This window comes from Vigna unguiculata, chromosome 6 (genome assembly GCF_037176805.1).
Source record: "Vigna unguiculata cultivar grain cowpea cultivar isolate G323 ecotype 2 chromosome 6, ASM3717680v1, whole genome shotgun sequence".
Classification (NCBI taxonomy): domain Eukaryota; kingdom Viridiplantae; phylum Streptophyta; class Magnoliopsida; order Fabales; family Fabaceae; genus Vigna; species Vigna unguiculata.
The window spans coordinates 29,901,296-29,914,275 of NC_140797.1; the positions used below are offsets into that span (position 1 = coordinate 29,901,296).

The window sequence follows — 12,980 nt, forward strand, 5'->3', positions numbered from 1 at the left end:
AAGGAAGAAGTTGCCTTCGCTACATGGGAGGCAAAAGATACTCAAATTATTTCTTGATCCTTAATACTATGATCAATAATTTACGCTCTTTTACAACTGATCAACAAATGTAGGATTATTTGAAACACATTTTCGACCAAGATAATAAAGCCAAACGTTTTCAGTTGAAATGGGAGATAACAAATTACAACTAAGGTATTTTTCTGAATTTATAGGATAAAACTCTCTGCCATTTTATATGTTGTTGTTCCCCAAGCTTCACTCGACTATTCAAGAAGTCTACAACACTAGCAAGCATAATCAATTTTTCATGAAACTTCCTTCCGAGTTTGAGGCTATCAGAAGTCCTTTGTTGAATAGGAGTCTAGTCCCATCTTTGGATACATGTGTTGGTGAACTTCTTATCCAAGGATCCATGACTCATGATGCTACTATTTCTGAACTTGCTCCGATTGCATATGTTGCCCACAATAAAAGTAAAGGTCGTGATATGTGACGAGTCCAATGCTTTTCTTGCAAAAAATTTGGTCATATTGCTCATAATTGTCATAAGAAGATTTGCAATTATTGTAAGCAATAAGGTCATATCATTGTTTATTGTCCCACACATCCTCTATCACCAATACAAGCATTTCATGCCACTACCAATGCAACCACTTGTCCTCCTACCCAATGTCCATGTAATGGTGGTGTTCTTCAAATGATTCAACAAATGGTACTTTTCGTTCTTTCATCCTTGGGTATTCATGGTAAGTCCTCTAGTGTTTCTCACTCATGGTTCCTTGATTCTTATGCATCCAATCACATGACGAGTTTCTCTCAAAATTTGCATAATGTACATTCTTATAATGGTACTCAAAAAAATACAAATTGTTGATGCAAATACTCTTTCTATCACTAATTATGGTGACATAAACTCTAATGTTTGGAATGTGCTTGTCTCACATGGACTTGCTTTCAATTTGTTGTATGTTGGTCAATTAGTGGACAATAATTGTGATGTTAAATTTTCTCGGGATGGTTGTCTTTTGCAGAAGCAAGTATCGGGGGAGGTGATCGCGAAGGGGCCTAAAATGGGACAATTGTTTCCACTCCAATTTATTTATAATCATTTGTCTTTTGCTTGTAATAATGTTTTGAATCTCTATGAGGTTTGGCATAGAAAACTGGGTCATCCAAATTCTACTGTTTTGTTTCACTTATTTAAAGCTAGTTTGTTGAGAAATAAAAATGTTCTTCTTGGTGATTCCATTTTATGTGTGTGACTTGGGTTTTACTCTTTTTATGTGTTGTCCACTCTTATTTGTTTTGAATCAATTCATTCTTCTCTTCTCTAGAACCTTGGAAAGGAATCTTCACATCTAGATAGTTTGCTATCTTAATGTCCAGTGGGAATTTTCTTGGTTTTCTTAACCAATCATCACCATATTTATTAATCTTCTAAAAGGAACAAGATAATCCTACATCATATTGTTTTGTTTCACTTATTTAAAACTAGTTTGTTGAGAAATAAAAATGTTCTTCTTGGTACACCTCTTTCTTGTTTTGTTTGCAAAATGATTAAAAGTAAAACTCTACCTTTTCCAACTAGTGCTCATCATGCTTTGAAATAAATCATAGTAATGCTTGGAGTATGTCTCATGTTGCTTCTCACACTTGTTATTAATATTTTGTCATATTTATTGATGATTGTAGTCGCTTTACTTGAATATATTTTATTCACTCTAAGTCTGAAGTGTTTTCCATGTTTAAGAAATTCATGACATATGTTGAGACTTAGTTCCAAATCAAAATTCAAATTTTTTGCTCAGATTCTACCAGTGAATACATATCTCATGAGTTTCAGAAATACCTTTAACAAAACGGTATTGTATTTCAACGTTCTTGTCCTAATAATCCTCAACAAAATGACATTGTTGAACGGAAAAATTGTCACTTGCTTGATGTGACCCACACATTGCTTCAAGCTTCTGATCCATCCAAATTTTGGGTGGAAGCTCTACCTATTACTCAGTTGTTAATAAATCACATTCCTTCTACGGTAATTGATTTTGACTCTCTTTTTTTCATCTTTTTAAACTCATCTTGATTATATTATTTTACATACTTGTGTGTTTTGTTCATTTACATACTTATATCAAGATAATAGTTGATGATATATTTATCAGTTGTTTGAATCTATTTTAAAAAGGTTTTTAAGATATTTTATGAAAAAAATCAATTTATATTAAAAAAGTTAGTTTATTTTATTTAAAAATTAACTATATATTTTTATGCGATAAATACACATTCAGTCAATACTTAATTAAGTTATTTATCCAAACACACTCCTAATTAACTTTGAGAGGAAAACTTTATAGAAGGGAGATGGTGCATTTGTTTGAAATGAGAAGGAGGAAGGTAAACATTTTCCATTATTGCTTCCATGAATGAAAGAGAAATAATTCAAATTAAAATCAATTGTTTCAACAAAAATATGAAAACTGAAAAGCATGTTTATAATCGTCTTCTCGAATTTGCGAAGAGTTGTGAGTTGAATTTTTGTAAAGGAAACATTACTTCCGCATCCATCATCTTTCTCAATATTGCTATCCTAATTAATTATTATTTTTGAACATTTTTCAAGCATTTATTTCGAAGATAAGACACAAAAAATATTTGACAAATTTCTCTACGTAGTAAATGTGCACAAAATTCAATTGTATAAAACACTACATATGTCATTAAGGGTAATATAATCAATTGAATTAAATGCATGATGTCTTCAAAATATTTAATGAGAATGAGATGTTTTTTTTTAAATAGGACAGAAAAAAGAAGTAATTTTTAATACGGCTAACGTATGCAAAAGTATCATGATAAAATTAGGGAATCTCAAAAAGTTACACATCATACAATATATATATATATATATATATATATATATATATATATATATATATATATATATATATATATAAAATAAAATTATATAAGAAAACAAATTCATGAGGTGACTAATATCATTTGCTTCATATATGATATTCTTTTAGTCTCATAATTGAGAGGATAAAAATACACATTTCAATGTTTATTAATAAATTATTATAAAAATATACTTTGGATACCTTTATAATCGCAAAAGTTATGTTTTCATGTTTTAAGTAGTTTTCATTCTCACAAAAAGGAGGTTGAGTATCTCATTTTTTTTATCAGCAAAGAATGGATATAATTAAGAAAGAGCACTTAAAAGGGTGCTCTAACTTTTATACAAAATAACCTTGTACATATTGATGCTCTAGCTTGACATCATAGGACCATCAAAACAAAAAGCTAGAACAATAGCATAACCGTGAACAAAAACTATGGAATAGACTTGTGGATCCAAACACAGAGATCTAACAGATTCTGCATAATAGAGTTAATCCACCTCCTTTGAATTTCTATCCCAATCCCTTCTATTACAACAAAATTACACTGTGTCAATTTCCTAACTCTACCACTCTACCAAGGTTATCAGTCAAGAGTATCGGCCTGCTTCCATAAACACTACTTCATTGTGTTTTGCTTGCTACAGAACAGAACAGGCGTAATGGAGGTCTGCATAATATGCTGCATCATAAAATAGTTGTGAACATAGTGGAGGGAGATCTTTGCCGCTGGTAGTGTGTCCTTTTAATCCTCCAGCAATAGTGTCCAAGTTATCCCAGATGCCTTCGGCTTCACATGTAACTATAATATGTTTTGAACCTTGCTTTGTGTTCCCTTGTACACAGTCACCAACACAATACAATTCCATTTAGCTTTTGAACACCTGCAGTTTGATACCTATCACATTGAAACACACAACATTACCGTATCACATGGATTTTAAGCATGTAAATGGGGATAAATTCCAATCACTATAAGAGAACGTTATAGTAGGAATCTTATATTTCATCCATACCCAAACTACCATTTGAGCATGACTAAAAATTTTTATAGGGTCCACTTTCTTTTGTTTAAAGATTACCCCATTCCTATAGTTCCAAATTTTCCCTAAAGTATCTCATTATTTAATGTGAATGAAAGTTATTATCTACATTAACTACATATTTTTACTATATTTTTCTCTCTTTTTTCATTTTTTAATTAAATAATTTAATTTGGTTTTCTAAAATTACTTGATACCAAAGCATGCCTTTCGAAAAAACTCTAGAGGGTATAATATTTTTGGAAACATGTAAAACAAACATTCCTTTAATAACGTTTACGTTTCGAGAGGAAGTTTACTTTATGCTTATTATGGGAAAACTTTGCACCTCTCATAGGATTGTTTTGAGGTATCATGGTGGTGGAGATTTTAGATACACTATCAACTATTTTTATTTATTTTTTGAATGAACACGATATTTCTAGGTCGGAAGCTAATTTCTTGAGATACCGAAATTCATTGAAGGAATTAACATATTTTAATAGCATGTATAAATCAAGGATTGAACACTTAACACATACTTAAGAAATATCTCAATCACAATAAACCATGAAATTAAAAAACTAGTCTCTCTATCTTAAAATAACAGCAACTTTAATTTCTTTTAAAATAAAATAAAATAAAATAAATAATATTATTAATTTTTCATAATTTACCTAAAGTATTGATAGAATGTTATATATATTGAAAAAGTTATAATAATATTACTCAAACTAACCGAATAACATACAACAATGAGTTAAGAGTATTGATTATGACAACATAATCTTGAAGAGAGAGGCAACGAATATGGTTGATCCTCCCAATGCATGAATCCTGTGAATAAAGTATAAAATCCTTAAATTTTTTAAACATTTTCTGTGACAAAGCTCATGAATTTTTTCTACAACAGTATTGATGTGTTTTGAAATGTTATTTGACTTTTTCATGAATTGAGAGTGTTGTTTTACATATATTTATTCCATTCATATGTCGAATAGTCAAAATGGTGCCCCCCTCTTGTTGACTTTCCAACATGATCTGGCAATGAAACCTCACAGGGTTTCAAAAATTCCCATGTCACTGCCTTTTCACCATGAATAGGGTTAATTAACCATCATGATGGTGTATGCATGTGTAGTGAGGACCACCCCATCATCATGCACATGCATCACCCTCACCCTAGAAAAATCAACATGTCTTGTAGTGTGGTTCATAAACTTGTCAGCATTGGGACCTCTTTTTTTCTCTTTACGGATTCATAATGATCTCATAATCGAAATGTTTGACTTGACTCCACTTCCCAAAACATTCAACACCAACAAAGAAACCAAATAATATCTCAAAACTCTATATAAATATGTGGGGAAGACGAGAATTCATCAGTTTTATGACAAGTTCTTTGGCTTCTGCTTCCAGAGAAACAAACTTTATCAGTAGTAGAGAAGAGAGAGATGAATGCTAAAGTACAAGACTCTGATGATACCAAAAAGGGTGAAGAAGTCGTGCTTCCTGGCTTTAGATTTCACCCTACAGATGAAGAACTTGTTGGGTTTTATCTGCAGAGAAAGGTGGAAAAAAAGCCTCTCAAAATTGAACTCATCAAACAGGTCGATATCTACAAATATGATCCATGGGATCTTCCAAGTAAGATCTGCTTCCACTATGAGTTTGTAAGTACTTCATTTGTGTGCTGAATTTTTATGAGATGCTTGTTTTCAAATAATTAAGGAGTTGAGTCTTGTATGAGGAAGAAAACAAGTTGATGTTATATATATTGAATCAAACTGAGATTTATAAAGTGTTTTGGCTGAAGAAAGCTAAATGAAAGTGCTTCTAATGTTGTTTGATTATACTTTTTCTTAAGAAATATCTGCTTTGTCTTTTTTCTTTAAAGACCATCTGAAAAAAAAAAGTGTTTCTTGATATATAAGTTTTCCTAACCTTCTATAGATCCAATCTTAATTATCATGTCGGTTATAAGAAAGGAAAACTGCACTCAGTTAGTTCATAAAGTTCTGTTCCTATTTCGATGTTTCTGAAACTTTTCATGCTATTATGTTAGGAAAAGAAGATGAAACCTTTTAAAAGAATGATTATCATACATGGTTGCAATTTTCTGTCCATATGAAGCCCTACTTTCAGTTTTCATGGTTTATGATGATGTCCTATACTTTAATCTGTGTCATCTGTATCCAACATTTGAAGGTATTTTACGATACCTTTTTAACAAATTATCTAATATATAAATCAATATTTACAAGATTTAATACATTTAATTTTATTTCGGAGTCACACAACAACAAGAATCATATATTTATAATTTTTTAAGAGTATTTGTACATATTTTAATACATATATTTTGTATTGTATTCTTTTATTTTCAAATTAAACATACATGCACTGGCAGAATTTGGACAAAAAATTTGGGGGTGCCAAATTATATTTTTTATTTTTTTAGTTAAGAAAAAACTCTTTATTCTCTATTCATTTCTTCTATTTAAAACAAGCACACATAATAGTAGAATTCAGAAAAATATGATTATCATTCATTATTATATCATGATACCAAATCATGAATACCATTTTAGATAAACCCTTCGTACCTCATCAATCTGATTTGGTGAGTATTGTGAAATTTGATGACACTTTTTCCGAATCGCGTTCTAATGAATTTTTAAATTCATTATATGTAACTCTAGAAACTTTAGAAATTTGTTTTTTATTGTCTTGAATTCTTGGTTCTCCCTAAATCTCTCAAGTTTAGCTAACGTAGATGCAATTTTTTTACATGTTTATCACAAACTTTCCTCCTTCAAAAAAAGAATTAATTCTTTTACTATTTATCATAATTATTCTAATATAAATTTATCATCTCTCCTATATAAATTCAAAACTTTACAAAATTTACCATAGGTAGGAAAACACAAAATCCTTAAATTTCATAATTAAGGGTTATATTCTAACCTCCGTTTTCTAATCTATCTTTTTGTAATTTTTTCTTCTCACACACTTTCATAATAACTTACATGGTAGAAAAATTTTATAACAAAAACAAAACCCTAATCTCTTTTATAAATCAATATTTCCATTACATTTTTTATTTTATTTTTTATTATTATTTTCCATAATATAAACTTAATATAAATAATATATAATTATAATTTAAAAAATATATATAAATATATATTACAAAAATTCCAAAAAATTTTGGGGGAGCCGTGGCTCCCCCTTCCCTTTAAAGGTCCGCCGGTGCATACATGATACATAAGAAAAAATGTTGTTTGATACAATTTGACAACTTGTATAAAAGTAAAATAATATTAACAAAAGTTAACTTTTATATTTTTAGAAGAAAGAGAAAGTAAATAGTAGTGAAAGGTAGTGTCAAATGATAGTAAAAAAAATAGTAGTGTAAAAATTACATAAATATGTATTGAGTTGATGATTTGATAATGATGATTTTGTTGTGGGAATTGATGCATGAAGAGGTGAATTCAATTGGGGAGAAAGAATGGTACTTTTTCTGCATAAGAGGGAGGAAGTACAGGAACAGTGTGAGGCCAAACAGGGTAACAAGGTCAGGGTTTTGGAAAGCCACAGGAATAGATAAGTCGATATACTGCGTGAAGGAACCCCATGAATGCATTGGCCTCAAGAAGTCTTTGGTGTACTATCGTGGAAGTGCTGGAAAAGGCACCAAAACTGATTGGATGATGCATGAGTTTCGTCTTCCACCCAACATTGCTAATGTTACCAATAACCTTCATGAAGCTGTAAGTCTTTTTCTTTATACTCTCATACATCATTTTATACTTCTTCTTCCTTACTTTACCTTTAATGCTATGTTTTAATTCCATCAGATACACAAATTTTTAAACAACATAGTATATGCAAATTACATAGAAATTTTCTTTAGTATTCTCATTATAGCTGTAATGTACTAATTCAATCTTATATTATTAAAGTGAGAAACCAACAATAATTATTTTAAATATTACACACTTAAAGGGGTAAACTTCCAACCATAAATGTTTAATTATTCTTGATATGTAGCACAATCAAATCCATTTTACGAGGAGACAAAATATAAACCATATAGTTTCTTAATTTTTGTTTTCATTTACAAGATGATTTGACTTGTTAGAAATCATTGGATACGTGTTGTATAGATAGATAGATGGAAACAATTGACCTCCATATGTGTAGTCAAATAGAGAGTTTGTATTTTCTCTCATTTTTTCTTCTTCTTCTACAATTACGATAACGTGTGAATGAAGTCAAAGTTTCTATTTCATTTTTCATATTGATTGAACTAGTCTATTTATTCAACTAATATTATAAGATGTGATATTTTCCTACAGTTTATCATTTTAAAATCACGTTAACTTCATTATAATAACATTTAGTCAAATAAATTTTCACATTGTAATTAATTATAATTAATTAATTAATAGTAGCATGAAAATAATTTATGCTAATAGATGTATACAATTAAAAATATTTTTTCATTTTATGGTGGTCTTACAGTGGATTGCAACACTACTTACACTCCCATAATAACTTTTTTTTTTGTTGATATCAAAAGTCTGGATTCAACAAATTTATTTCCTATAATCATGAATCGAATCTGATGACTAAGAACCAGATATTTAACCAGTTACTGTTTAATCTCCTAATTGCATTCCTATAACATCATTCTGAACACATTAAAATGAAACAAATTTTAGTTGTAAGAATAGGCGTTGAGCCATTCAACCATTAATTGGCAAAAAGAAAAAGAGTAAATAAAAAAAATATTATTCCATATTCAGCAATTCTCCTTTCCTACATAATTTTTTTTAACATGTGATTCGTGTAAAGTTTTTATTGTTGGTGTTCTGTGTATAACATTTTACTGTGTCATGATTTGAATGGATCAGTTAAAATTAAATGCATAGTGGCGAGGACCACTTAATTTAGTTTGGTTTTGTAGAACAGTTAGGTTTTTTCAAAGATATTGCATTCAAAATTAATTTTCTTGTCTTGGTATTTAAGGTTAGATGGAAATAAATTAGATGATATGAAGGTCTATGAACCCATTTTCAATAGGTCTAACTTAACTTAATGATTACGTTATACTAAAACATTGTTTGATTCAGTTAGGTTTTATACAGAGTAGGAAGTGAAAGCTATTTCCAGTAAAAAACAAAATTTTAATTTTAAGAGCTTTTTTAAAAAAAATAATAATTATACTTGGTTTGCATTCTTCTTTAACGAAAATGAAAATAATAGAAAAAGAAATTAAATAAACCCTACTTTATATTTTAGGTTATCCAGAAATATATTTGTACTGTAATTAAAATATCTACTATAACTATTGCAGTCGTGATAATGTATAACCCATTAAGTGTAAAACATTTTTCACTAATTTTCATTGATATTGTATATTACTGTTTTAAATTACTTTTTATTTAATATAAAGTGTATTTTTCTTTTACAATTTTTGTGCAATGTACAAAAACTAAGAGAAATAGGAACTTTTGTGGTGGTTGCTTCCCCTATACTTTAGGGGTCCCTTCCCTTGTGATTCTCAAAGTGAAATTAATTAATTTCATTTATTTGTTGGATGGTCCCACCATGTAATGAACTTTATGGGTATGGCCAAGTCAACCCTTTTGAACACTGACATTTTGGTTGAATGTTACTTTCATGATATATACATAACACATGCAATTCCGCTTTAATTAATTACTTAATCGTATTTTTAAGCATGACCCAGTCCCTTGGAATCAGTCTTCAACTTTTCTTTCACAGAAAAAGAAAAAAACAAATTCTGTCTATTTTTTTAAAGACATAAACCTACACCTATATTTTTTTTTCTTATACACATTGAATAAGTGAGATCTAACAAAATTTGAAAATTGTTAGAATGAGACAAATATATACACAAAATTTTGGTACCACAATAAAATCTCAATGGAGGAGATATCTATACCCCTATATTTTCCACTCTACAAACAACCATTAAGCTGTTTTTTTTTTCTTTTTAAATATTAAATATTCTATTTTTAAAGACAAAAACCTACCCTATATTTTTTTTTTCCTTATGCACATCAAATAAGTGAGGTCTAACAGAATTTATCAATATTTTGGTACCATAACAAAATTCGAAGGAAGATATCTATATCTATATCTATTATCTATATATATATATATATATATATATATATATATATATATATATATATATATATATATATATATAAGCAAGCATTAAATTGTTTTTTTTAAGTTCAAGATATTAATGAATCTTTTAATCAATTATATTCTTTCTTCTTACTTAGATTTTAGTTAATCTATAAATATATAAGTGTTGTAATATAAAAACAAAAAATTTTAAAAAATCGTATTATAATAAAAATTCAGTGCATTGTGCATTCCTAGATAATTCCAAAAGATTCTTAAAATATAATAAAAAAAGAGAGAAATAATTGCCAGAACCATAATTTTATTTAATGATTTCTTCATTTCGAGGAGAAAAAGAGAGAAATAAAAAAAAAGAAAAAAAAATATTAAAAGATGTCATAAAAAAAAGATGAAAGTAAAGATGTTTCAGTCATCATTTACTCTCATATAACACTACTCTTCATGTTGATATTGATATAAATATAAAATTATAGTTGGTGATGAAGAAAAAACCCTAAAGTGTTTGATGAATGTGTTTTGCAGGAGGTGTGGACACTGTGCAGGATATTCAAACGCATCCCATCTTTCAAAAAGTACACTCCAAATTTGAAAGACACAAAAAGCAACACTGTGAATTCGAATACAAGCACCATAGATTCTGACAATTGCAAGCCATATTTGATCTGCAGAGACACTGAGATGATGCAACAACTGAAGCCAGTTTTCGGACAGGTCGATGAAAAGAAACACTTGTATCTTCAACCTCCATCTTCAACCCCTTACCCAACATTTTGGAACCACAATGTTGAAGACTATACATTTGCCAATGAGAATTGGGATGATCTCAGATCTGTGGTTCAGTTCGCCATTCACCCTTCCTCAGTCTTTGATTGTACAGAAACACATTTTCCACCCTACTTTTCTTAGCTTCCACTCACTCATCATCACTTTCGTATATATATATATATATATATATAATATATATATATTGTATGGACATATAGTTGTCATTATTCTCACAGTTTTTTAATTTCTTGAATATATATAAACATATATGTATGTTGTTGTTGAACTTTGCTGGTTTTACTGTGTTTTGTTGTAAAACCTGATTGACTTGTACCTTGTGAATTATATCCCCTTTCCGGTGATTGAGCTAATAAATACGTTATTCCTTGATTTATCAATCTTGTTTACTTGGCTATATTAATCTTTGAAGGATAGGCGTGATGATAATTAATTCATTACAAATTGTGTTTTTCTTCTATGATTTTCAAGCATTTATTAGGATGAGTGAATGATGATTTAATCTTTATATCAATACTTAAAATTAACTTCTAAACATTAGCCTTTGTTAAACTTTGATATTATTAGAGTTAGTTGATTTGATTCTACATCACGCAAAAGATTAGTTTAAAAAAAGATTAAAATAATATTTTTTTTTAACAAATAAATATTTGTATAGTATTAAATTGGAGAGTTTGTCCTAATAGAGTTTTTTTAATGGTGGACGATAATAAAGTTGGTATAGCCAAAACAAATAAAGCCAGTATAATGTTGAACACTAATAGAGTCAATTTACTGACAGAGTTCACTTAATGTGAGACGTACGTTAATAAAGTCGGTTAAACTTTAAGACAACACAAAAGTTTAATTTCAAGAATAAAGTTAAAAAGATATCAAATTATTTTTTTTAATAAATAAATATTTTTTTTAGTGTGAAATTAGCACCGGAGAAGTTGACACTAATATTTTTATTTATTTAAGTTACCATCTACTTAGCTAATACCAAATTACTTTTAATTTAAAGGAACATATTTAATCTTCTCATTCACACTTTTCTCTCTTACGTTCTATTTAATCTTATCACACTCATATTTTTCATTCACATTCATAAATCTCCTCACACTCATCTCCTTCACCCACACCTCCTTCACCCACATTCAGTGGCAGATCTTGAAAAAAAAATGTTGGAAGGGATAAAGTAATATAATTTTGAAATTATTAGATTTGATCAATAGTATAATGCTTCAAAAAATGGCTTCTTTACTAAACAATTTGATCAATTGTATAATACTTTAAAATATGTGAAGAAATAGAATCTATATTGTTTTAATGAATAGTTTCTTTTTTTATCATTTTTAAACAATGAAATTATTCTTTTATTCTCTATCAATATTTTTTTTTTGTAAATAATATTAAAAAATAATTTATCATAATTTAATAAAAAATTGAGGACACGTAATTATTAAAAGAAAAATATGTTATAGTCAAGTCACAACTAAAAATCGATTATGAAACACAAAGAAAATATATGTGAGTGAGAGATTATTACAATTTATGAAAAAACTAAAAAGACAATAAGAAGGAAATAATTTTTTCTTAATAAATATTTGGTTTAATTACTCTTTTAATTCATGTTTTCGTTTAAAAATGTTAAATTGGTCCTCCAATTTTTTAGTCTTAATTTGGTCTTAATTTTTTGAAAAACTAATGCAATTTGATCTTTTACGATAAATTTCTTGAAACGGAGCAATGATTCTTTCATTAAAATTGAAACTCTTAATATGAATGGTTGACTTTGTTGATGTAATTAATATAATCCTAGTGTCAATTTTTTGACAAAAACAAGGAGCAAAAGAGAAATTAAACCTAAATATTTTTATTCTTTATTATCTATTAACATTAAATGTTGTGCTTTATAAAAAATAAACAAATATACAATTTAATTTTCATCAATTCTTAAAATATACTACCTACAATTTAAAAAATTTAATAAATTTCCAATATATATATATATATATATATATATATATATATATATTATAATTAAAAAAATTTCAAAATTTTGGACGGGTCATGGTCCCTCCCTGACCCCAAGAAC

General features: G+C 28.3%; 1 protein-coding gene and 1 pseudogene across 1 annotated transcript; both read left to right on the forward strand.

The window, feature by feature from the left end:
• Positions 1-310: 310 nt before the first annotated feature.
• LOC146885758 (uncharacterized) lies at positions 311-877 on the forward strand (annotated as a pseudogene).
• A 4,408-nt stretch (positions 878-5,285) lies between these two features.
• Positions 5,286-11,171, forward strand: LOC114187635 (transcription factor JUNGBRUNNEN 1-like). The gene is made up of 3 exons (XM_028075930.2): positions 5,286-5,578; positions 7,421-7,707; positions 10,643-11,171. Exons 1-3 carry the CDS (start codon positions 5,386-5,388, stop codon positions 11,024-11,026), a joined length of 864 nt encoding a protein of 287 aa, XP_027931731.1. The 5' UTR covers positions 5,286-5,385; the 3' UTR covers positions 11,027-11,171.
• The last annotated feature ends 1,809 nt before the right edge of the window (positions 11,172-12,980 follow it).